Source organism: Castor canadensis, chromosome 13 (genome assembly GCF_047511655.1).
Source record: "Castor canadensis chromosome 13, mCasCan1.hap1v2, whole genome shotgun sequence".
NCBI lineage: Eukaryota > Metazoa > Chordata > Mammalia > Rodentia > Castoridae > Castor > Castor canadensis.
The window spans coordinates 18,901,563-18,928,475 of NC_133398.1; the positions used below are offsets into that span (position 1 = coordinate 18,901,563).

The window sequence follows — 26,913 nt, forward strand, 5'->3', positions numbered from 1 at the left end:
GGAAATTCAATTCAATTCAATTGAATAAACTTTTACTATCCATGTATTTTGTTCTTGGTACTGCAAAGAGGAAGTAGGAATGAATAGACAAGAAAGTGTTCTGGGATCTCAGATTCTAATGTAGAGATAACCCTCAATGCTGTTAAAGGAGAGATGACATGTTTTGGTGACAGAGACATTCTTATAGGGACAAATTCTACAGGGCTGACATTTAGATTGGGCCTAGAAGGCACTGCAGAAATGGAACAGAAGCAAAGACTTAGAGAAAAACTGAAACTAGAAATGGTAAGGTTGCTATAAACTGCCTGGAATTGTTAAAGCCTAGGGAAAGTAGCATAAAAGAAAGTTGAGAAATTTGGTTTCACAGTCTTAAATGCCAAGAAAACTACTTTAGAACATGTCTGTGAATTGTGCTCAGAGCTGTATTAAAGATAAAGACAGGACTATGATGAGTGCGTGAGCATTGACTTTCCCATCTCTAAAGAAAATCAATTTCCATCACTTTCTCCTTTCTCTCTCTCTCTCTCTCTCTCTCTCTCCCTCTCTCTTTCCCCTCTCTCTCAGTCTCTGTATCAGTTTTTTTCTCACATGCACACACACACTCAACTCACTCATACACTCACTTATACACTCACTCACTCACTCATCCTCAATGACAGATAATACCCACAGCTCTTAAAAGAAACAGGAAATATTACAGACAAGTGAAAGTTTTCAAATTTTGGAGTTTCTTGTGTAGCAAGTGTCACTTGTTTATTTATTGATTGATCCATTTCAATTATATTTATTGAGTAACTGTTGTTTATCAACCACTCTGGTACAAATGTGTATAAGACAGATGCTGAGGAGTTAGAAGTGGCATTGTGTGCAGGTATTAATCAAGTAATCACATATATGATTCATATATAATTGAAAACTGAGAAAAGCCCTATGTGGGAAAAGGATAGAACAACTAGGTTGTTGAAATTGATCTGATGTTTAGCAGCAAGGTTTTCCCAAATTAGTGTTTTCCCTCAATTCTCTAAAGTGTCTCCCCTCTCAAAGCTTCCCTGTGCATTTTGTGCCTGTCATTTCGTATCTCCTGTACACATACTATTCATATGAGAAGAAAGGCTGACCTAGAGAGCTCTGAGGATCTTATAAGCTATGAAAAAGAACATTCAGACAATCTATCCTCAATCAGACTAAACAAACACACAAAGAAAGAAAAACAAAAGAGAGTAAAAAAGAAAAATTATAAGAATCAAGGCTGTCCATTACTGGAATACACATGCAGAATAGTGTAAGTTCATCTGTTGGAAAAGGAGTGCATAAATGTGAAATATTCATAGATAGAATTAAATTGGGCAAAAGAATATTAAGAGGAATTAAATAGATTCACATATAGGGATGACACTACAATATTGAAGGCTTGGTTCAGTATGGACCCAGGCCAATCACAAAGAAAATCACTAATGTGGAGAGGCGGCAAAACCACAATGCTGGGTGAAACAAAGAAACAAGGTATCAAAGGACAAGTTCATTATAATGCCATCTGTAAAATTCCTTCAAAGTAAAACTGTATACTGCTCGGGGACTCATATGAATTAAAAATGGCATAGAAGCCAGTGCCAATGGCTCACGCCTGTAATCCTAGCTACTCAGGAGGCAGAGATCAGGAGGATTGCGGTTCAAAGCCAGTTGTGGTCAAATAGTTTGTGAGACCCTATCTTGACAAAAATTCATCACAAAAAAAGGGCTGGTGGAGTGGCTTAACGTGTAGACCCTGAGCTCAAACCCAGTACTATACACACACAAAAAGGCATATAAAAGTTATATATAGAATTCAGGGTAGCAATTGCCTCTGGGTAATTGCCTCTTGCTACTGGAAGATGGGAACAGATGGGCTGTAACTTTATTGCAATGTGTTATTTCTCTTACAGAGAGACACTAGAAGCAATAGAACAAAATTTGCATAGTTGTCAATTCCAGGTAGTTTGTACTCCTGATATATAGTGTTGAGTATCTGGCAAATATAGGTGCTTTGTTTTACATTATTCCATGTAATTTTATGAGTTAAAAAATAGCAAAATAACTCCAGGCTTGGAGCCATGGTGTGCACCTGTGGTTGGAGCTACTCAGAAGGCTGAGGCAGGAGGACCATTTGAGCCAAAGAGTTTGAAGTCAGCCCCGGCAGCAAAGCAAGACCCAGTCTCTGAAAACAAAAAGACTACTCCAAACTATTGCCTTATAAAACATGAAAAATAATGTAAAATCATCCACATCAGCTCCCTTAACAATGTGTTCTTGTGAAGTAGACCCAAATGAACTGGACTAGGTGTAATTCTGCTGTAAGAACTAGCCCTTTTTGCCCTTGGCATTGCCAACAACTCCTCCTAACAAGACGAGCATCTCATCTATACTTGTGCATAAACTCAAATGCCTCTCTCTCCATCATTTTCTTGGGATGATTTCAGTTTATAGAGGCTCTCAGGAAACACCAAGTTGCAGTTCTGTTTACAACACTAATCAATGTCCAGCTAATACACACAGCCACATTGTGATCTACAACTGCCAGCATCAAATGCTTCCATTTTTGAATAAGCTTTTTTGGAGCAATTCCATATTTATAGTAAAATCTCAAAGAAAATACTGAGTTCCCTATACCTTTCACCCAGTTTCCCTTCATGTTAGTATCTTCATCGACCATTATTCAAACCTCAGAGGAAGATAAGCTATGTGAGCATCTTTGGAAAATCACAAAATGTCATTCAGTAAATTCTGTAGTGGTGAACTGGCTTTGGATTAGGGAGACCTATTTCTGTTCTATGCCTGCTCAACATTTGAGGCATCATGATGGATAAGTTACTCTGACAGTTGGTCTTGCACATTTGAATGTTGCATTAGCCAAAGATTGCCATCGTGTCTTCTTTAGATGCCTCAGGTCCCTGGAGAAGTTGGCCTTGTTGGGTTCAGGATGTGGGAAGGTCTGCTTAGTGTCTGCTCTACTGTTTTAACCAGATCATCTTCACTCCTCTGTTTTATATGCCAAGATGCCTTGTAATATTTCATTTAAGAAAAAAGGTTCACTGCTTTAAAAAAAATCTAAAACTCATTAATCACCAATGTTCCCCTCACAGTGGCACTAGGAATCTGTGTGTCCTGGGAATGTTGGCTTCCTGGATATCACAGGCAACTTCCTAAGGTGCATGCAGGTACCAAGAATCACCCATCCCATTGTCTAGGAATGAGGCATGGATACAATGCTTCAGATCTCTAGAAGCCTAATACCAAGTAGGCTAAGGATAAAACATAGCCACTTTAATGGGCTGGAAGACGTTTTCAAGTTTATTTATTTTTCTCAAAAACAACCGGGACCGGGCTTAGGCAGAGCTGCCAGCGGATTGTGTTACACTTTACAACAGTGCAAGACTTTGCATAAACTATCTATGGCATTTGAAATCCAGGCCAGCAATTCGCCATGTATCATTTTGGAATGCTTTCCCCTGTGTGCTTAGCTGTGGGTCTCCCTGTAGACTGTGGCAGAGCACATCTCTGCATACTAGGATGGGAGTCTTATCTCTGCATCTAAAGCATTCAAGGTCAGAGAATTTGCCAACATGAACAAAGTCTTCTGATTGCTTAAATACGATTTCCTCTTATCTTGTCAGCTCTATCAGTACTAGACAGGGCTTTAGAGGAACATGCTGCTGTTATTTTATTCTTCTGGTTTTCTATTTAGTTGTGTGTTTGTTTCAGGCTGACTGCAATCCTGACCAGGGACAATCAAAGCAGATCAGAGAGAAAAGAACAAATCTAGCTGAACCTTTGCCCAAAGCCCTAGTTGATCTTAAAATCATCTATGTTCCTGGTGAAGTGGAGGAAAGGGAGACACAACCCTTACAATCCTCCTGCTTTTATGGACATTGCATGAATTTGCTCATTCAGCAGCCATTTATTGAGGGTGAATGGTATGCAAGGCTCCAGAGTACTGAGGAAAAAAGAAAAAAAGAGGCTGACTGAAGCCACAAGATTGGCTAGTGAGTAAGGGCATGACCTCAAGGTGACTGAGAATGCTCAGCTTTAATCCAACCACATTTTTGCATCTTCTAGAAAAGCAAATTCAACTGCACAATGAAGATTTTACTGAACATTTTGTAGGGGAACACACAGGAGAGCCTCTTATGCTCTCCCTACCATCATCCTGAGTTTCTCTTCTCTCCATTCCTAGATTTTCTCCAGTGTCAGTGGCTCCAGGGGCCTTGGAATATCTCCTAGCCTCTTTCCCCATCTCAAAATGCACATCCCTCAAATCTCAGGCAGAACCATTCTGTTCTCCCTCCTATTTTCCCCTTTGACCTTGGGATATGGGGCTGTCCTCTGTAGCAGAACACCTTAGACTCTCCATCATCTTAAGAGGGATCTATGTTTGCTTCAAATAAACCTGTGAGAAATAGGAGAACTGACTTAGTTTTTGTTGTGTCACTAATCAGATGGACATTTCTGACTCTCAGTTTCCTCATCTGTGAAACACAGTAGTTGTACTGAATGACTGTAAAGGGTCCCAGAAGCTTAAGGACACCCACAGTAATATTACCCACCCAGAGACTCATAGTCACAAGATCATTTAACTCTTACAATTAAGGCTGAAGTCATTATCTTATATTTGTGATGAGGAAAATGAGGCACTGAGGCTTTGAATGACTCTTTCAAGATCACATGTCTGCTTGAATGTAGAGCTGGGAGGTGGACTCTGATCCTTCTGATTTGACATTCAGTGTCTCAGTCACAAAACAACATGATGTTACTTACACTTGGCAGAAATTTCAGCTTCCACATACCCCACATTCACTTGCAGTTCCAAAGTAAAAAACTAATTTATCATCCTGCCACTTATGGCAGCACATACCTCAGGGTGAAAATTTCCTAGATGCAGTCTTTGAAGGCCTTTGAAAGCATGTTCCAGTCACTTCTACTAACTTCACTGCCAGTAGCTCTCTCTCCCCACTTAACTAGGCAACCATCACCTCTCTATGCCTCCTGCTCATTGGAAGACTCTTTCTTCCAAACATCATGGACCCTGCACTGACCATTCTGTGAAATAATACTCACAGTTCAAAGCCATTCTCAAATATCACCCCTCTCTGAAAGCATTTGCTCAACCCCTAGCCAGAAGTACTTGCTCTCTCATATGAGTCCATGTGGTTCTTATATATATTTAGTTATTCCACGTATCAAATTAGATAGTAATTTCTAAGAGTCCAGTCTTATCTCCTACTCTTATTCTTTAGAGTCAGAAGATTTCCAAGGTGAGAACCAAGTTTTATTCATCCTCAAATAAATCCCAGTAGATTCCCCAGCATACAGGAAATAATAGGTGCCCAGTGAGTAATGCAGCAACAATAACATATATTGAGTGCTGTTTTATGCTGGCCACTGTTTTAAAGGCTCTGTATGAACCCAGGTGTGGTAGCACACACGTGAAATCTCAGCACTCAGTAGGCAAAAGCAGAGGGACTGCTAGTTCAAGGTCAGCCTGAGCTACATAGTGAGTTTGAGACCAGTCTGAAAGAAAAGTAAAAAGACTTCGTATATACTCAATCATGTAATTCTCACAACTACCCCGTAAGGTAGGTACCATTATTATATAATTTGTAGACAAGGAAATTGAGGCCTGGACTTTGCTCAAGGCCTCATGATTTTGCCTACTTTGTGGTAGGATCAGCATTCAAATCCAGAGCACAAACTCAGCCCACAATCTTGACCAAAGAGGTTAATTTCAAAAGGGCCACCCTACATAGATCTTAGAGCTGCCATGAGGATCTAACAAGAAAATGAATATATTTGGACAAGATGGATCTTAAATTCCAGCCACATAGAGGATGGACTCTATGTTGCTTCTCCAGGGGCTCCTGAAATAAAAGCTGCCTCAACAGACCAAATAGACCTTTACAGGTCTGCTCTGTGGTGGAGAAAGATGTTGGAAAGATTCGTGGATTGCCAAGTAAGGAGCCTACCTTCTAGAACTGACTCAATTGCTCACTTCTTTGACCCTAACCCTTCCCACTCACAGAAAGACACAGTAAGATGAATTCATCTCCAAAGGATTCTGCAGCTCTGACTTGCTGCCAACTTGTGATTTCCAGCCTCTTCCAAGTGGATGCCACAGAAGAGAATGTGTACTATGAAATGAAGCGTAACTTAAGCAAGCAAACAAAGAAAACCATTCTATGTGCCAAGTTATCGTCCTGTTGACTTCTGACACTCACAGGTCCCATTTGCTGCTCTGAAATTGAAGGTTAATTTCCCCCTTACATCCTCTGGCAAAGACAACTAGCAGAGTAACACAGAATTTTACTGCAGTCATTTCACTAATAGGTTTCCTGCTTTTTTTCTTTCCTTTTCTTTTTTGTGCCTACAATCGTGTGCTTCCAAACAGCTAGGGAATTCACTCAGAGTTTTGAGATCAATGGACAGCTGAGCTGGGAAGTCCTCAGAAATCCTTATGCCAGCTGTAACATTTGATAGATGGGGAAATACAACCCAATATAGAGGTGAGGGATTGAAGATACCCAATCATCTCTGTGGCCTCTATGATGGACCTGGAGCCATCCTGGTGGTGACTGGGGCTGCCTGGTCTGCAGGAACAGAGGGCTCTATGGCCTCAAGACCTAGGGCCTCTTGTCCACTCAATGTACTGCCAGCCACTACATTCAACACCCACCTCCAAATTCCCCTCCTTTGCAGAAGACTGCTTTCAATTAGAGGAGTTAACGATGTCTTGCCTTCAAAGGGTTTTTTAAAATCCAGTTTATCTTCCACCCACACACGATGTACACAAAGGCAGGGAGATGGAGGGAGAACAGGGGGTGTGGGAGTTCTGCTATTTTCCGATACAGAAACATGCCATGAGGTTTCCACTGAATTTTGATTTTACAGATTTCCATGCCCTTTTGTCATCAGGTAAAAGGGGAAGTGCCCCTCAAACCTCTGGCCATTCTCCCAGTTGCCTCTTTCTACCAATAGAACTGGCAATGGGCCTCACAGGAAAAGAGAGGGCAGAGAATAAGAGGGAGAAGGACAGGGGTGCATACTACAAAAACACTACAAATAACTGCACAAGTGCACACACATATGCACACACTCAACCAAGCAATTTTTCCCTATATTTCTCTTTAGGCTACATTTGAACCTCAAGCTTGCAGTTCCAATGGCAAGTTACTTCCCCCAAGAATTGCAAGTTTGCAAGAGGACAGAAGGTGGTTCCTTGATATAAGCCACTGTCTCAGGATCCTGAAGACTGCAGGAGGGAGAGCCTGCTAGGAGCAGCCCATCCGCCTGTGCTTGTAAAGTTCTGGGGAAACACAGACAGCACAGGGATGCCTTGATAAAATAAACCTGCTTCCCTAAATGTAGCTTTGCTCCCTTCTCAGGGCTCCCCTGCAGAAGGCAACAAGCACCAACTCCTAAACAGTCCACCACTATAGGGTGCAGCCCAGGTGCAATCTCATTTTGCCTTCATAATAACTCTGAGGAATAAGTATTTTTGTCCTCTTTTGAGAGATAAGGACATTGAGGTTTAGGAAGACGTTAGTTCATCAAGACTTAGGAATCAAACCCAACTGACCTGACCCAAAGTCCATTCCCTTCAATCCCCATGGCTGAGTTCCCAATCAGGCTTATCCACACCCTTGGTGTCACACAACCACATTGTGGTTTCTTGACTGCCCTTCTGTCTCTCTTTGCATGCACTTCAAGGACATTGCCTATGCCTGATTTATCTCTTTTTCATCAGAGCCTACCGCAGATCACTGGGTGGGACTCAAGGAATGCTACCAATGATGAACTGATGTGGCTTTTCCAAGGCTACATGCAGACCCCATTAGTGATCCATGTGATATAGAAACCCAGTTTGCCATAGGCATAGACCAATGTGCAGAGATGGTGATAATAACTATGTGTTGCAAGGAAAGCACCAGGAAGCCCAGGATTTATTCCTGAGTACTGGAGGGCATCACAGCCAGACAGTCCGCTACCTCAGGCCAATGTGGAGTAGATGTGCAATAAATATCATGATGACAATGAAAATTGATATTCATAATAATTTCTCTAATGGTTATAATGTACCAAAAGCCCGTTTCAATCTCTTATTTTATTTAATTCTTAAATCACTCTGTCAGAAAGTTATTAGTTTTACCCCCATTTCCTAGATAAGAAACTGAGGTTGATGGCTGGCAAGGAAGTATGATGGTCCTTAAGCTCTCTGGACTAGTTGTGACAAAGCTGTGGCATCAGTGCAACCATTGCTGGTCCCTTGTCCTGGACACACATCACTAATTAAATTCCATACCCTTTCCCTCTTAGTTTGGGTCTTAAAATCCATCACAGCAAAACACTCTGGGGAGCCACTCACAATTGGCCAGAACGGGCCTGAAAAAATGAATCCTATTTGCAATCCTTGAACTTGACTAAGCTCATGAAGTCAAGACTTATGCCTTACCTGTTGCATCTTCAGTATGAAGAATAGAGGAAGACCCAAAGTAGGCACAAAACAACATTAGTTGGATAAAAGAATGAACTATCAGCAATGATGCTTTACATACCTTATCTCAATTAATGCATATAATGAACAAATGCAACCCAAATGTTACAACTCCAGGTTCAGGGTTTCTTGCTTCAGAGTACTGTGGACTTCTCCTACTTGGGTTTTTTTCTCCATTCCTATGCTCATCCATGCTTGTCTCCTCTGCCCTTTTTATTTTAGACAGACCAACTGAACACAGATATTTCAAAGGCAGCCAAGGGTTAACAGATACACAACACACACACATACACACACACACACACACATACACACATACTCTTCCAACCTTCTTTTTACACACTTAATACAATGGGGAAAAAAAGAGGAGGGAGGGGGAGCAGGCTTTCTTTCACCGACCATTAGAAACAATTATCACTTTCCCCAGGCCTCCAGAGCAGCTTTCCTCTTTGATGCCTGCCTTAAAGAGATGGAGGGGAAGGGGGATGGGTAGACTGCTTTTCTTTCAATTTGAGGATTTATTATTTGGCATGGACAGACAATCAAGCAAAGAAGCATTTCCTGTGGGCAGGGGGGGTATGCAGGACAGATAGGTGACTCCTCCCTCCCTCCCAGAGTTTTGGAAAAAGCAGCAGATCTCAGGGCCTCCATCCAGGGGACACTTCCAGATAAGAGAACTTGGCATCGAATGCCCTTCAGCCTTGGGGCTCAGCTCTGGGCTGATTAGCACCTCATTGCCCAAGGGATCTGTCCCTAACACATTACTCATTTCACACTCCTTAGAGGTCTAATACCCTCCAAGCCTGCACTTCCCTACAAGTCTGAAACCCTGTGATTCGGATGCAAGCCTTGACCTAGTCAAATTATCATGAGGGAAAGTTGGTCTTTTCCACAGAAATCATTCAAGATATCACTGTTTCACAGCATACTAACTAACCTGCTTAAATGTGGGGCAACTAAATCTTGTAGTGGAGAAATGTTTCAGAATCATCTTAGGGATTGCTCATTCAGTTGCTTAATTTCATAGATATCTATCTACCTATCTATACATATACATATATATGTACATAAATATACACATATACATATATGTACATATATACACACATAAGTATATACACACATATGTATATATATGTACATATATACACAAATGTATATGTATATATACACATATGTATATATATATACAGGCTTGGGAATTCTGATGGACAGAAATTGGGTTTCTCAGCCTTCTAAGAATAAAACTCATGTTGAATGCCTAAGACAGTGTCCACAAAGGTGGCAAAACTTAAGTGTTTTCTTTGCTATCATTTATAACCAACATAGAATCCCCACATTGCTGGGAGGGCAATATTACCAACATCTACCTTACTGCCTTGCAAGTCCAGAGCCCAGGGATCAAAAGGGATCAACAGCATGTCATGGCCAAACACGTCTAGAGCTGGTAGTGAGGCATGGAGCTGAGATCCATCTTTGTGTTAGTCCAAGATGACTTATTTCCAATCCATTTTACAGATGAGGAAACTGAGCCCACATAGTGAAAATGAAGGTCATAATAAGGATGGGCTAATAATGATGATGATAAACATCCATATGATTTTCCTTCCATTAACACCTTACTTCTGTCATGAAGAACAGGGAAAGTAAATAATCACAACCACAGTGGCAATAATTTTAAATGATGCTGTCCCCCAATCTATATCACATGAAATGTTAATTTTCACATATCCACTCATGGGATTGGTGCTATTTCCCCATTTTACAGACAGGTGAACTAGGCACTGGGCTGAGCCCATTCTGGACAGTTGTGTTTTTTTAGGAGGCAGTAGGCAGGGGGCTCAGGCTCCTCCAGCTAGTAAATCCTCTAACAAGGGAGAGTGATTAGTGTCGGATGTGGCAGTGGGCTTTTGTGCTGCTGACAACTGCTGCCATGAAAGGCCTGTCCAGGCTCATTTCACAGAAGCCTTCGCAGGCCTTCCCCCAGCTTCCTAATTATGCCATTCACTAGTCACCCAGGCCCGCCTCTGAACTCCTGACCCAGCAGTGAAAGACTTGGGATCTCATTACTAATCTCTTAAGCCACCTAGTTCTCCAAAATACATCCATTTAAGTTGGAGGCCAAGGCTTCAGGGGTGGGAGGTGGGGAAAGGGAAAGCCCGGCTCAGGGACTACTCAGAGTTTGGTCGTCTTCCTTCTCTGGAGCTTGTGGCCCAAGCCACAGGGCAGCTGGCATGGCTGAGTGGTTCAGCGCAGGGCAAACCTTGTGGAGGCACAGTGGCTGGGCCCTTAGAGGCTGAGGATGCTTTGGATGGGAAGAGAAAGGGTATCTGGGCCCACCTGTTTGTAATTTCAGGGATGCGGGTGGGGGATGAGGTCTGTGTTTGTTTTAATTATTATTATTGTTGTTGAAAAGGGAGGGAAAAAATGAGCAGAAACTGCTAACATCTGGAGGCTGTTGTCCAGCTTACGTAATCTCCTGTAGCAGAGGAGGAACACGGGATCCCCAGCCAGATGGTCGGTGGGTGACTTCACAGCTCATGTGCTGCCTCCACAAGATGCTGACGGGGTTGGGAGAGTGGGATGTACAATCTTCCTTGTAATCTTAAGGAAGAGAGGCTGGGGATTGGGGCTTCCAGTTTTCCTTTGGAATAATCCAGTTTTTCCCTCCAGTTGAAACTCAAATATTTTTCTTATATTTCTCCTTCATTCACTCACTCACTCAACTAACATTTACATAACACTTATCATGTGCTAGGTTCTTTATTTCAATGATCTATATGAGAAAAATGGATCCCAGAGGAAATTACCAATAGAGATTAAAAAAAAAAAAAAAAAAAAAAAAAAAAAACTAGACCTCCTCGTAAATAGCTCTCAGATCCATGGGATCAGGAAGCTGAAGAATTAAGCAAGGAAAGATTCATAGAAAAATGGGGTAAATTCTGTGTTCAAGCTTTGTGAAGGTTGAAGGAGGAACACAGACAAGCAAGCTGCTGAAGCAATCCCATGCCTGAAGACCAGGTCTGAAGAACAAAATCTTCAGGTCAAATAGACTCTGGAAATCAGAGCCTGAAAATAAAAAGGTGAGAGAAGGGGGAATACTGAGCCATGGAAAAAGCAGTTTCCCAGATGCTGGAATTAGCAGAGGCATGAAGGAGGAAGTTCAAGCCACTGAATCTTACTGTGAGCACAACTCTCAGCTTGTTTTTTTTTTTTTTTAATGAGTTTCTAACTTTCTGTATTTTAAAATCTCTGTTTTCTCACATTTATACTGAAAGAAATTAATGAAATTTTAGGAATCCAGATTAGGATACAAAAGCCATATAGACTTTGCATCAGATCAACATGGCACTGTTAGCTTCAAGTAGAATACACACTTGACTCTAGATAGGAACCCAAGGCTAATGCTGGCAGTAGGTAAAAGTTTGGGAGCATCACCAGATTCAGACAAGAGCCTGGAAACTTGGCAAATTTTATTTCAGAGTGCGTTGGCATTGCCAGTTCCAGAGCAAGGAGATAAGTACTGAAATAATTACAGTTCTAGACCAAAATACTTCTAAGAAACGCTAATTCTAGAATAGGACTGGGCAATGCTGTTTGCTCTGTATCTCAACACCCAAGACTTCTTGTTTGAGATTTGGACACCAAAGTCTAAAAATACAAATCCAGTGAGCTATAATCCAAAATGTTCTCCTTATTGACTCTGAAACTGGGAAATAGCCAACTCTAGGAAATCTTCACTACTTAGCTCAAAGTCATTAGACTAAAGAAAGGGGTCATTGGAAGCCTCCAGGTCTCTTCTCAGATTTTCCTGGGAGCCTCTAGATGTTCATGGGCTAACCAGGAAAGTCGTGACTACTTCCAAGTTTGGTCCCTGATCACCAAGATCTTTGGTTAGGATGGGCAGAGCAGTGGTTAATGGCAGCCTTGATCACATGAGCCTATTAGAGAGAGATCAGAGGAGTGATTTTTCACTTAAAAAATCTATGTCATGAAAGAACAAAATTTTCTCAAGGTCATAAAACCAGGACTTTCCAAGTTGTTTTTGTTTTCTCCCTTCCTCCACATCTCCAGGTTTACAAATTAACATCTCTGTGTTACAAATTTTGTTGGAGATGAAGTATGCAGCATATAACTTACAGGAAGCTGAGAAGATCAGGGACAGTGAATTTTGCACCTGGGTCCTATTCCTCACTGCACATCTTGGAGTTCTCTGAATCCCTACGTTAGCCTTGGTGAGGAAGGCCTGAAAACCACTGTGTGATTGGTTCTCCTCACTTTGCTCTTGAAAAGGAGGCAGGGATCTTTCTGGGCTACCTCCACTCTGTATCTCCACAGAAGAGACTCCAAGAGATACATTGCAGTGATGTATGCAAGCAGTAAGAAGAGTGAAGGTGCTGAAGCTGTTATTAGAGTTCCACTGACTTCTCAGCTTGAACAAGGACTCTCATTTGTTAGGACAGGGGTGGCATTTTTCTCTGGCTTGCTACTCCAGATTTCAGAGGTTGGGATAGTAACTGTGATGTGCAAACTGCAGGCCTTGTCCTCCACGTGCCCAATAGACAATGCTGGCTTACATGTTCACCACCCCATAAACAGAATCCTCTGAAGATGTAGACCTTTCAGAGTGATTCTTTCCCCAGTGGCAGCTTTGGCCAGGACAGCACACATCTGTGCAAAGCAATACTGAAGCAGCTGTTCTGAGATCTGGTCCCAGGAAACCACTACAGCATGCTTTGAGATCCATAAAGTCAACTCTTCCACAACTCCTACAACTGTCACTTTTCTGACTCTTCCATTTGGTGGTGGAAGTCACATATTTCAAAGTCAAAGGGACATGAGTTAGAATCTCAGCTTCTGCTTCTCACTGACTGCATGATTTTGAATCCATTGCTAAGCCTACATTTCTCCACTTGGAATGAGATGCTGCTACGTACTCTGGAGAGCTACTTGTAGAACTAAAAGAGCCCATACATATGAAAATGTTTAGAAGCATGGTACATACAAGGAACTCCTTCATCCCTCCTTCCCTTTACCTTCCTGGCCTCTACAGAGAGATTGTCCTGGGTTCAAATTCCAAACTGCCCTGCCCAACTCCTGCGCCAACTATATACTTCACCTTTGTGAGTCTTAGTTCATTTCTCTGTAACCAGTGAAAATTACAGAAGCTGTCTCATAGGGTGGTTGGGAGGTTTAAATGTGCAAGAACAGGGTAGAGTTTCTAATAGAGTCATTACCCTGAAAGTGAATCATATGCCTTCCATTATTACCAATTATTTTTATTACAATAGTGTTGCTATTATTATATTACTGTCATTTAATATTATTGTGTGATCATTCCTTTTCTACTCCCTTTTAATTCTATATACCATCTTCCCTTTTTCTTTCTACTCTCCTTCCTCCTTCCTCCTTCTTTCTATCTCTTCACACTCTCTGGTGCGGGGCCTGTCATTGGGAGGCTTCTCTGAGGATAAGCCACACTCCCAAGCTGGAAAGACAGCCTTAACATCTCCATCCATCACCATAGACGGCAAATCACAGGGGCATCTTTGAGATACATTTTTTTCACACTGTAATAGGAGACAAAAGTTTTATCCTGAAGCTCATTCTCTAAAAGTCATTTCCTCCTTTCTGTGCAAAGGTGTTGGTAAAGGGAAGATTTATTCTTAAATATTTACTACAAACCTACTATGTGCTAGATGCTGGAACGCAGCAGTGAGCACAGCAAAACAGTACCAAGGAAAACCTTTGTCATAAGAGAGCTAATGCTCTGAGCCAGTGGCAGATTCTGGAGGCATGGAGGAACAGAAGGAGCATAAAGCTGGGGTTCCGGGTGACTTTTCAAGATCTCTCCTTTGCCTAATTCATGCAATGGAGCAAGCACCTGGGATGAGCCAGGTGATTCCAGAAGGTTCTGCCTACTGTGCTCACTCATTGTATTGACAGGGGACTCTGACCTGGCAACATAAGACCTAACTTGTAGACATGATTTGCATATATAACCTAATCATAAAGGAGTTATCAGCCAACAGATATTTTTTCCAGAAGTGTCATTCAATAAATCCAGAAACATTTTCTCTGGGTATTCTCCATGTAGCAGACACGGTGCTAGGTGCTGGAAATAACTAAATGTAGCAGGTGAAACCAGAATCCTTAGCTACTCATCCCATACAAACTAAAACACAGCTTGTGCTCAGAATCCTTGCATGATTCTAGACGTGTCATGGGACATCATAAAAGTGAGGTGTACTTATGGTTGAGGTTGTCAGAGAACAAATAGACGAGTAGCCACTTAACCTAGACCCTGAAGGATGGTGAAGCCTTAAAGAGGTAGAGTAGTGAGTGATGGTGTTGATGAGAGGAAAGAAAATACCAAGGTATGTCTGGAATCACAAGTCATCCATTCTGCCTGGAACATGACCTTTGGTCTATGGGCTATAAAAAAAGTTGATACTGACTGTACAAGGCCTTGCCTGTGAAGACTTTTAGATTTCACAGACCATGGAGAACAATATAGAAAACTTCACAAGTGGGTGGTCACTAAGACCAATTGTTCCTGTAAGTGATGGAGAATGTACTCCAAAGACAAAAGTCCTCCACTGAGAACAGATGAAGAATTAAAAGATTTACAACATGAAGTCACAAAAGAGATTAGTACATCATATCTCACCCTCTGAAAGAGGGACATGTCATTTAGAAAATCTTGGCAGAGTTAGGGTAGTGTAGTAAAAAATACACGGGCTTAGGAGCTAGAAAGAGCTGGGTATACTCCTGTTCCACTACTCAGAATAGGGCCCTCTGGGTACCCTTGCCCCCCTATCTGTGAAATGGGCACTCAGTTCTTATGACATGTATTGGGTTTAATTTAGGAAGCATTCACATTATGTCAATACAAACAATCTCAAACGCTTTATGCATGCTATCTTCTGGAATCCTCACCATCTCACTTAATTATCCTGTTTTACTGGTGACAAGACTGAGGCCCACAGAGACTAAATAATTTGCCGGAGATCTCGCTGTATGTGACAGCTCTGAGACGTCATGTACTCTAGACCTGGTCTGTCCAATGTGGCAGCCCATGGTCTCCAAGGAGCTATTTAAATATAAATGAATGAAAATTAAAAATACAGTTCCTCAGTTTGAAGAGCCACAGTTTAAGGCTCAATATCCTAGGTGGCTGGAGGCTACTGTATTAGACAGTGCCAGTATAGAACTTCGATCACCAAGGGAAAGTTCCACTGGACAGTCCAGTACAGGACTGGAGCCTGTACTCTCAACAGTGACACAATTCTGTCTTCTCTGGAACACACTCCAGACCATAGCTCCCTGGTGCATGTCAGTTAAATCTCCTCCCTTGTGTTGCATTACATTGATATTCTCTTCATGGATCCCTTGCTGCCAGGCGACTGCATGACAGACATGGGCATCACCCAGGTGGCATCCATATACCTAAAAGCAGTATCTCCCAGCAGATCAGAATTCTTCCAAGTCCACACCTCCCCCAGGGGTCTCTTCCCCAGGAAGCAGAGAAATGCAAACACCAGCTAAGTGTCCCCTTTCACTATTTGCACATATGGGTCCAGCTTGGGGAAAGGTCCCAGGGAGGTTCTGATACATAGAAGGGGTTCTCAGTGGAGGCAGTTCACACAGGCCCCTTCTTCCATTTCTTCCTGGAAAGGGTGCATGCATGAATGAATCCAGGACCTCCTGGTGTTTGGGTCTGACTAAAGGATTAGGCAAGTTTTAAGAAACCGTCACTGGAATGGGAGAGGAAATAGGAGATTATTTTTGGTCTGGTTCTACAGATAACACATCTAGGCTAATTTTCAAAAGGAATGATGAGGGGAATAGTGGGAAGGGGGAAGGGTAGGAAGCTTGAAAGACAAACACAAACAAATTAGCACACATACAAACAAAAACAAAATCCTGTGCCGAGCTGAACCTCCAACTCCTCTCCAGACCCCCTCCTCTGGGCCTGGCTTGAGAAAGTTTACTTTCAGACTAGAGAAATGAGCATGTGGTTTTGGGGGGCAGAATTCAATACGGCCAAAGCAGCAGGCTCAGCAAGCCTGACTGGTGCTTCCTAAGTGCTTTACAGCCCCAGAGAGTGAATGCTGTTTACATTTTTTACATGTTTCTTGGGTACAGAACATGAAACTAAATTACACAGCAAAGGCCATGTTGGATACATGCCGGTGACCCCACTTAAAACAAAACAATAAATACAAAAAAAACAAAAAGAAAGAAAGAAAGAAAATTAAAGACAAGCACAGAGAAGACTGTTAAGGGAGCCTGGGTGAATGACAGGAATGGAAAGAAGGTGTCCAGTCCTGAAGCTGAGATTGAGAAAAGGGGATGTGAAGAATAAAGGCAATGGGGTAAGAGTGGGCAAGGCTCAGAGAACAGGTAAAACAAAGGCTGAGAAACCTTCTCAGATGGGCTCCAGAGAGGGTTAGTAGGGGCATGAGAGTTCTCTGCAGAAACCAGTGGCTGCAGCCCCAAGCAATGAGCTCTGCTAGGGCTACAAGTCAAGAGTCCACTGGCAAATGAAAGATTAAAACCCATTCTTTAAACCAGGCCCTCATCGCTCCATGTGGTACCTTCCTGATCAATCGATATATGTATTTGGAGCATGCTTATAAATGCTAGGCCCACCCTCCATTGCTCCATTGCTTTCCATTTTTTTTTTTTTAACAAATGTTTGTTCCTCCTGCAGATTCTCCTTATTCATGTATAATGTGCTCTAGTAAGAATGTGAATTGACATGAATCGGGTGTCCAGTAAGAGGCAGGCATGTAGCATACACTTGGTATATGTTAGCTCAGTGGATCCTTACGAGCCATCCAGAGTGACAGCCTACCCATGGTATAGATGAGGAAAACTGAGAATTAGAGAGGAGAAGTCATTTGCCAAGTGTCACACAGCTGACAAGGAAAGGTACTCATACCAGATCTTTTTTGGCTTTAAAGGTTTTTCTTCCTTTATGCAATAATTATTAATTAGGCCATATGACCATCTTTTTCTTTTTCCAAATGCTCTAAAAAAAGGAAAAATAATTTCCACCTGAGAATCATCCTTCCCCTCCTAATTGCATCCTTCTAAGGTTACCTCCATGTATCACGGCACTTTGCCAACATTTGCTTTTCCTTAGTAGAACAGTACATGTTCATATCCCCTTTTTCACATGGTTCAGTGCATCTAGCTTGAGGGTAGTGATTATATTGTTAATCTCAATGTCACCCCATGGCTAAAAATGATGTTTTGGATAGTCTGGGTTCATGATGAGATTCTAATGATTTTGAATCTGAATATATCTGAATCATTTCATAACAGATGGGGGACTGAGGTTCAGGGAAGTTATTTAATGACAATCAAGTCTTCATCAAGTGAAGTAAGACCAAGAGGCTCTCTAAGTCTCTCTCCACTTACATTTCTATGCCCTAAAGACAACTCTGAAAAAAAAGTCATATGTTGTTTCTAATGGTATCTATACCTCAATTGCCAAAACTTCACAGGAAGACAGAAGTGTTTCCATAAAAATCTGTCAATTGCTACCAGGACAAATGCATTTTGTCCGTTCCTTGCCAGGCACATTTCATATAGATGTCATTACTCCTTCCTTACAGATCAGGAATTACATGGGAGCAAAGAAAACTGGGTTGCTCAATGCCACCAGTAAAGCATAGGCTCTACAGTAGGACACCAGGCTGATCTGACCCCAAATTTCATTTCATTAAAAAAAAAATTCCCATAATCCAAAAAATTCCAAATTGACTACAAGGCCAGTCATGGTGTCTGAATTTTTATAGGTTTGAATTACTAATGAAGGAGTGAATGGGTGGCGGAAGGTGAAAAAAAAGAAAAGGGCCAAGAGGAAAACTGAATAGATCCCTTTGCTGAGATCCTATAAGGTTCAGTAGATTGAAAAACCTTCTCATCTCATGGTTTCCATGACAAGTTTCAGGAGATTATAGGAACCAGCTCAGGGAGCTCTAGTCTTTGCTCCCCAAAGGGACTTTTGGGTGCCCTACATTAATGGTACAGGCTATAACAGACCATGGTACTTTCTGTTCTGTCCCCTTAGATGACTTGCACATGTGCACTTGAAATACTATTCAGAAACCACCAGGAGAAAGCAAATCCCTTGGGTATTTGGGAAAACTGCTTGGAATCTGCTCCTACATTTCAGCATGTTCCCTTTGCCTCTCCTCCTTCCCCATCACTGGCAGAGGCTGCCCCATTTCACTAATGAGAAGCATTGAATGCTTCAGTGAAAGCAATGACCAGCATGGTGAGCAAGAAAGGGACAGACAGACCTTGAAACAGTGATATCAGCACTGGGTGCTGACCAAAATTTCTTCCTACTCTTTGCAAATAATATTATCTAAATAACATAGGGGAATTGCTTATCAATGCAAAATTTACAAATTGGGTTATTTTAATGTAATACCAGTAATCAGGTGTAAGAAAAGAAAGTAGAAAAATGTCATAGATGGCAGTTCATCTCTTTGAGATTCAGTCTCTTCATTTTGAGAGAGGAGGAGAAAGACGTGTTAGTAGAGTTGTGGTGAAATGTATGGGAATAATATGCTTTAAATCCCTAGTATTGTGTCTGGCATACAGGAGGCATTCAATAGATGTACACCTTATCCTTCCATTGTAACATCTGACCATGTTAGTGCCTTTGGGATAGCCTAAACTCCAAGCAACTTTGAGATATCCCTCAGTGCCTTAGCTCCTCTCTCTTGACTTTCATTGTATTTCTTCTTGGACTTTGTTTGTTTGCTTGTTTGTTTTTATTTTTTGGAAGTTCCAGTCTCTCTGTATCTATCTCTGTTTCCCTCTTTCTCTCTAACCTGCTTTTCCTGTCCACCCCTTGTCTTATCCCTCAGCTTATCCTTCTAGTTGCAGCTCAGAGATCATGTCCACATGAAATGTCTCCCTACCCTTCTCTGGGTTCTTCCTTCCTGCACTGTATTGTTAGTGCATGTGGAAAGATTTTTTACCCTTCTGTTATGGCTTGGATATGAAGTGACCCTACAGGCTCATGTTTGGGGCCCAAGTGCCAGCTAGTGGTGCTATTTTGGGAGAGTGTGGATTCCTTAAGAGGTGGGGTCTAGCTGAAGGAAGTAGGTCATTGGGGGTAGGTCCTTAGGGTATCTTGTTCTTGGTCCTTTATTGTGTCCTTACTCTCTGCTTCCTTCCACAATCAGGTGAAGAAGCTCCTTTGCCACACACTCCCATCACCATGATGTTCTGTTTCAAGCATATTGGGGTCAAGAAACCATGGATTGAACCCTCTTAAACACTGAATCGAAATAAATCTTTCCTCCTTTAAGCTGTTTGTGTAGGCATTCTATCACAGCAAGAAGAAAGTTAAGTAATAAATCTTATATCCAGAGATTCCAGGGAGTATCTAGTCCCTTGCCCTAGAGACAAGGATGAGGAAGACACAGATGAATTATCCTGCTCTCCTGGCTCAGACTTGGTGGCCATCAAGGAAATATGCACACATCTTGTGATTCTCTGTTACTGGCATTTCAAGGTTTCCTGTGTGTGGCTTGGGGCAAACCTTAAATTGCACAAAGTTTCTTCTTCAATCTACAATTATCCTACTTATGCTTTTCTTGTGTTTTTTTCTCTCCCATACTCCAGCAATAATTAAGCATACATTCCAAAATCTAAGAAATCTGCTTTATATGCAGGGCTTAGAACTTTAAACACTTCCTGCATTTCTTCTGTACTGTTCACATTTTAAAAGACTTTCTGGACAGGGCATTATTTAGCCTAAAGGAAAGGGGATCAGAGGTTGGAGCTCTAGGCAGTAGGTCAGAAAGAGTGGAGCAGAGTTTAGGGTACTGGAGAGTCAGAGCACTCACCTTCTGGATGTTCCTCAAGTGCATACCACATAAAGGAGACATAAAAGACATCAGCTCTTCCAGCTATTCTCATGCATCTGTCATATTTGCCTGGGCAAATAGTTCATGAGACCTTACCTCAAAAAAAAATTCATCACAAAAAAAGGGCTGGTGGAGTGGTTCAAGATGTAGATCCTGAGTTCAGCCCCAGTACCGAAAAAACAAAACAAAACAAAACAAACAAACAAAAAACTCCTGCTATAGTTCTAAGTACACAGCAAATATTTGCTAAGGCCACCTTGCTTAACTGACAAGATGTTGACCAAGTTTCTCTACCGTGTGGGTCACTGAGGCCAGCTCTGGGTGAAAGTGTGAAAGAAAACCTAACATGAGTAAGACAGGACATTAGAATTTATACTACCCAGTAAGTGAAAAAAAAAATTAGCATGAAGAGTTTTCTCTGCATCTTTCATTCCTACTTTGTAGATGTTATCTACCTTAATTTCCAAAAGGTAGATATTATCATTCTGTTTCCAGAGGAGGACACTGAGAGTCCCAGAGAACTTAATCAATGTTTCCAAGAAGGAAGCAAAGAGGACGAAGCCAGATCTATATGATTTACTCTTCACCTCATTATCACCCATTCTCTTTTCACATTCCTCAGTGCTGAGCTCAAATGTATTTTTCGTTAATTAAATGAATAAATCAATTAATATATGGATTTTTTGACATTACTGAGAATTGAACTCAAGGATTTATGCTTTCTAGGCAAGTGCTCTACAACTTGAGCCAGGCCTCTAGCCAAGTCTTTTGGTTTTATTTCATTTTTGAGATGTGGTCTCACACTAACTTTTGCTCATGATGACCTCAAACTCATGATCCTCCTGATTAGCTGAGACTACAGGCATATGCTACCTAAGGTTTAGAACATAAGACATGCTATGGTTTGTATTTCAATAAAAACACAAAATATTATGGATACATCAAGGAATAGCTAATAGCAACTCAAAATGATGTGACAAAGAACTAATACACTCAATAATGAGTTAATGGAAGGTTAAGACAGAATCAGTTAGGAAGAAGGAACAGATGATAGGTCCAACCTGTTTCCTAATGCAGGCCTCTCAATGGGATAAGCAGACCAGCTTAAATGCCTCGTGATGGCAGGTGACTATATCACAACACTCCATTTCACTGTGGCTAGGTTTCGTTTTTAGAAAGATTTTCTTTACTTTGGCCCTCAGAATACTGTAAGTCTAAATTTTACCCTCAAAGGATTAACCAAATAAATTGATTGGTTGACTGAAGATCTGTAATCCCTAGGAAAGCACTGTAAATTCCACATCTTCTTAGTATTTCCACCTCCTGCTCAGGTCATTACAAATGAGGGGAGTGCCTATTTGGACAGGAGGAATAGGCTTTGGTGAAATGTTAGGGTGAAAGCAGAAGGAAGGAATATCTACATCATATTTTGGCAGCCTTTGGTGTAAAGCATTAGAGAAATGTGAAAAATGGAGACAAAATAAGAACAAGACAAGATCTTTGCTAGCACTTAAACCAAACCATTTCTGAGGTTCCCAGAAGAGAGATAACTTGATACTTTCAGTTCATTTCCATTTATGTTCTGTCTCAGGAACTTCTTGATTCTAGCTGGGCCAAGAAGGTGCATGGCCAAAATATTCAAAGAATGTCTCTTATTTTAGGATGTTCAGCCCAATTTGCACAACCAGGAAGTTTGTATACTTCTGATAACATTTGGATATGAGGCTCAGCATTCAAGGTTAGCTTTACTCTAACCAAATTTGGCAATCTTGTTCAAGAAGAATGGATGGGAGAGACTAGAAATCATTAGAATTGGCAGGCTTATACCATACCAAAACTGAAGATTTAGTCAGCATTGTGGACTCATATAACACTAAGAGTGCTGTTTATTCTCAGTAATCATGCGAAGAGGCTGCAGACCTACTCTGACGGGACTATGCCTCTGGATAGAATTGTCACACCTACATCTTACAGAGTGACAGGTCAGAGGTTGGGTCTTAACACTTCTTTGCTTTCTTTCACAGGTTATGGCATAGAGGTTGGCACATACCACCAACAAACACCTGCATTTATCATTTTACAACATCAGAGACAGACAGTGGAACAAACCAGTTTTTAAGAAAGAAATGCGAATGGTTGTGCTCATGTCATCATTTTCCAACAAAAAGGAGTACCTTAGTAAATACCAAGGACAATGGAACAAGGTCAGTATGTCATCAAGTGGGAATTGCCTGGGTTTGAAGATACTAGCAGGTACTATGACTCTGCTCCAGGAGGATTAATTCAAGCACCTCAGAGAGGCTTCATGGTGACACCCAGAACTGAGATCTGTCCATCCAGGCCTCTCTGCTTATTTCTCAGTGAAGTTTCCTAGAATGAGGTTACTTCCACTTTTTGGATATGACCTCAAAGTCCCAAGCTCTCACTTGAGATCCTTCTAATCCTAAATTTTCCAATTTAGAGCTATGTGACTTGCAGGAGAAACCACTGTGCTTTGCAATTTCTCCAAGGTAGATGATTCTTACCTTGAAGAATGATAAGGGGTTTGACTATAAGGTGTGCTTAAGTCTCCAGCACAGTAATTTGTTGACCTTATAGACTTCAATAAGTACTAGCTCCTTCCTACTTTTCTCCTCTATTTGCTTTGGTCATTCTCTGCACCCAAGCTCGTATGGGGTCTGTTCATATATGAATTTGTGTATGTACATGTGTGAGAGAGAGAGACAGGGGAGAGAGAAAGAAAGGAAAGGCAGAGGTAGAAAGGGTGGGGGAGAGAGAGGAGAGCATGATTGTGTTGGAGGAAGATGAAGGGCACATGACGCACCTTTCCATTTTATTCTAAAGTCCAACTTCTAAGAGCCTCCCAGTTCTGCCTTACACACCATCAACATCCTCACTGGAGGTCCTGACAGGGTGAAAATTAACTACTGGTTTCCTTTCATCACTGTACAATGTAATGAAGGTCACGGTCATACTTCCTCCTTCCACTCTGCTGTCAGAAGGGAGCTATGATTTCACTTCAGGAATAGTCTTTCCTCTGAATTATATAGGTGCTGTGGTTTCTGTGAGGTAGTACCTGTGTGTGCATGTGTGTTTTGTGTGCATGTACATGTGTGTGCATGTATGCATGATGGTGGGGGATAGGAAATAACTTCTAGGCATTTGCTTTCATAGGAGGAATTCAGGATACTGTTGTTTTGCACCTTCCAGGCTGCTGTCTGCCTGGCCCTGCACCAGCTCTCACATGTATCCCCTCCTCTGCCCTGTATTCTCCAGTGAGCTGATCTCATTATGGCAAATTTAGTTACAGCTGAAGTCTCCTTGTAACAAAGATTATGTCCAAACGCAGAGTAATGGAACCTAGTCGATTTCATTAAAATAAAATTGGTTACAATGAATAATTCAATAGGATGATTTTGTTTCCTCATCTCCTCTTTGTAGATCGAAGAGCTAGTATTTATAATGATTTTTTAAAATTGGATTTTTGTTTAGGAAGAGATAATCACCCATAATTCCTGACAGCCCTCTCCTTATAAGAGTGGAATAATTGCCCCATGAAGCCTCTTTTCAAATGCTAAGACTGGAAAATTCTTTCTCTCCTTTTGCTCACATTAGTAGCAATAACCTTTGGGTGATTTTACACACAGCTGCTACCTCAACTCTTCCTCGTGTGAGGTTTCAAGTGCATTAATCATTTGCTTGTTGAAGTGAGTGATGTTCTTTAAACATCTCTAGGAATTGTATGCTACTGTTACATTTGGAATCCCTGCACGTTCTATGTGATAAGGAGGTGATACCTGAACACCTCTCAATGTTGTTTGCATGTATCATTGTGTCTGTTTGTGTGCGTGTATATGGTGTGTGTATTTACAGTCAAGAAAACATACATTTGTTAAGCATCTACTTTCATCTATAGCCTGTGCTTGAAGACAAGGGTAAAAAGATGGATAAGGCTTAAACCTATTCTCAAAGAACTGATAACCTAATGGGGAGTCAGGTGGACAAACAGATACTTTAATACAGATGAGGCCATCAAGAGTAGAGGTGGCAAGGGGAGAAGATGAATCTGAATATCCCTTCATGTACGCGTTCATTCATTCCCCAGGTGGGCACTGTACATGAGAGGTGTCAGCAGATGCCATATTCCCATTTATTTCCACTCACCTCAGAGCTTCAGAAATAAATGCAAATGAATAAATAAAGACTCTAAGGATGTAAACATAAGCAAAGAGATGATCAAATAATGCAAGACCTTGTAAATGAGGTGATCTTATTTTGTACCCTATCCAATGATTCTTCACTGAGCCTCGGCAGAAGGTCATATTTCTCTTTTATCAAGAAGGCAGGCCAGAACCTGAAGCCAGGAAGCAAGATTAGAGAGGAATGTCTGGGAATTGTGACTTAGAAATGTCAATTGTGCTGGGCATTAAGAAACACTGAGTCGTGTTTCTGGGAAATGGGAGTCTCTGAAGAAAGCAGGTGCTTGCTCAGCAGGATAATTGGAAAGGGGGCTCTAGGGATGGAACAGCCATCCCTTGAATCACCCGGGGTCTGGTGGCCCCAAAACTCTCACTCCCTCAAATAACTGTCAGTCCCCTGGGGCAGGGGGGAGAAACATAGCACATAAATAGTCCATTAGGAAACCAAAGAATGAATTACAGCTTCTTAGAATTGTCAAGGTCTTTGGAGATCATCAAGCTCAACTGCTCTCTAGTTTAAAGATGAGGGGATGGAGCCCAGAAAAATGGGGAGACTAGCCCAAGGACACAGCAAATTCATTAATTTATTTCGCCCACCCCCCCCAACAAGACAGTAGGACTTCCCAAAATTAATTTGTCACTGTCACGTTGAATTTCAGTGGTATAGACAAAATGGAGTTCTTTCCCACATATGAATTATGATAGGTAAAGACATAAGAGGATGGTCATTATCCCTGTTATGTTGATGCTTCCTCACCTTGGCCATTCCATATCTAATTCTTTAGAAATGGCACTCAAGAAGCACTGACATTATATTTGGCTAAAGGTATGCTCAGGTATCCATCGATAGTGTTTGAGGTACACACATTGGGAAGCACAGCAGACAATCAGTCTGCAGGAGGTATTGCATGTGGCTAGGATCTTACCTGGGATGCTGCTGGCTGTCCAATAACAACCCAGCCTGGGCACTGCTGGTCTTGATGGGATACAGAAGCATTGGAGGCCCACTGATCCAGGAACCCTTGGGGCGTGTAGACACCACAGTCTTTAATACTAGTTTTTTGTTCAAACTCTTCGCATACCCCATCCCCATCATGGAAATAGCACCGGCTGGGTTCATCTGCAGGAGGTAGACATAGAACAAGAGAGAAAGATAAATATTTGTTATTCGGCCTGGGCTATCAGCATCAGCTCACTAAAATCATAGGCTGTATCTAACCCATTATGGTTAGTCACAGTAAAATATTCTTGAGCCTTAAGAAGGAACAAGTACAAACAACATGGATAAACTCAAAGGACACTGTGCTAAGTGAAAAAAGCCCATCACAGGAAGACAAACTATGATTCCACCTACATGAAGTATATAAGGTGTTTCTGTTTCCTAGAGAAACAGAAAGTGACATGGGTATGGACTTTAATTATGCAAGATGAAAACATTCTACACACTTGCTGCACAACAATGTGTTTATAACTAAACACATTTGGAGGTGTGGCTCAAGTGGTACAGTGCTTGCCTAGCAAGCACGAGGCCTGAGTTTCAAACCCAATGAGGTCATAAATAACAATATTATACTGTACACTTAAGAGGACAAATTTCATTTGTGTGTTTGTTTCCCCTTCCACAAAGAAAAGTTCACAAATACTTCCATTTTCATTACCCCCAAGTGAGTCTCACAATGACCTTGTGAGAAAGGTATTATTATTTTAATTACTAGCTTATTCTTCCAGATGAGGAAGCTAAGATCCCACACCTCTTCAGCAACTTGCCCTAGACACTCAGATCTTGGAATCCAACTCAGGCTTCCACTTTCCAAGTTCTGGGTAAATTTTCTGATACCACTGAACTTCACAATTGCTAACTGGGTTTATTTAACTTGAAAGAATATTTTGGTTTTGAATAAAGAATGAATGGCTATAGTTCCAGCTCTGAAACTAAATTGCTCTATTGTTAGGTCTCTTTCCTTCCATGGTCTAAAACTCAGAACAGAGAAGGAAGTTAGAATACTGGGGAAGTCTCAGTAATGCTTCCTGTCTAATACTTCCAAAGGCTTCTCTAATAATACCACAGAAGTTTCAGTTAAACACCAAGTAAATTTTCAAGCACCTGTGTATTCAAACCACGGCAATGGTTTTTTTTGCTTAACATGGTTTAAATCTGCCACTGGCTGCAATGAATTTAACATAGATACAAGGACAAGTATCACAGAACACTGAGCTAGCAACAGGATGACTTCTAAGCATGTATGACTTATGCATGTTTCTTGGTATTTGGAGACAGAAAAAATACAAGGAG

At 41.4% G+C, this 26,913-nt stretch overlaps 1 protein-coding gene across 1 annotated transcript in view; it reads right to left on the reverse strand.

The window, feature by feature from the left end:
* The window catches only part of Pappa (pappalysin 1), a 234,280-nt gene that overhangs the window by 66,695 nt on the left and 140,672 nt on the right, over nt 1–26,913 (reverse strand). Inside the window, exon 10 of the mRNA XM_074051163.1 lies at nt 25,547–25,740. Coding sequence (XP_073907264.1) covers nt 25,547–25,740 — 194 coding nt within the window. The remainder of the gene's footprint in view (nt 1–25,546; nt 25,741–26,913) is intronic.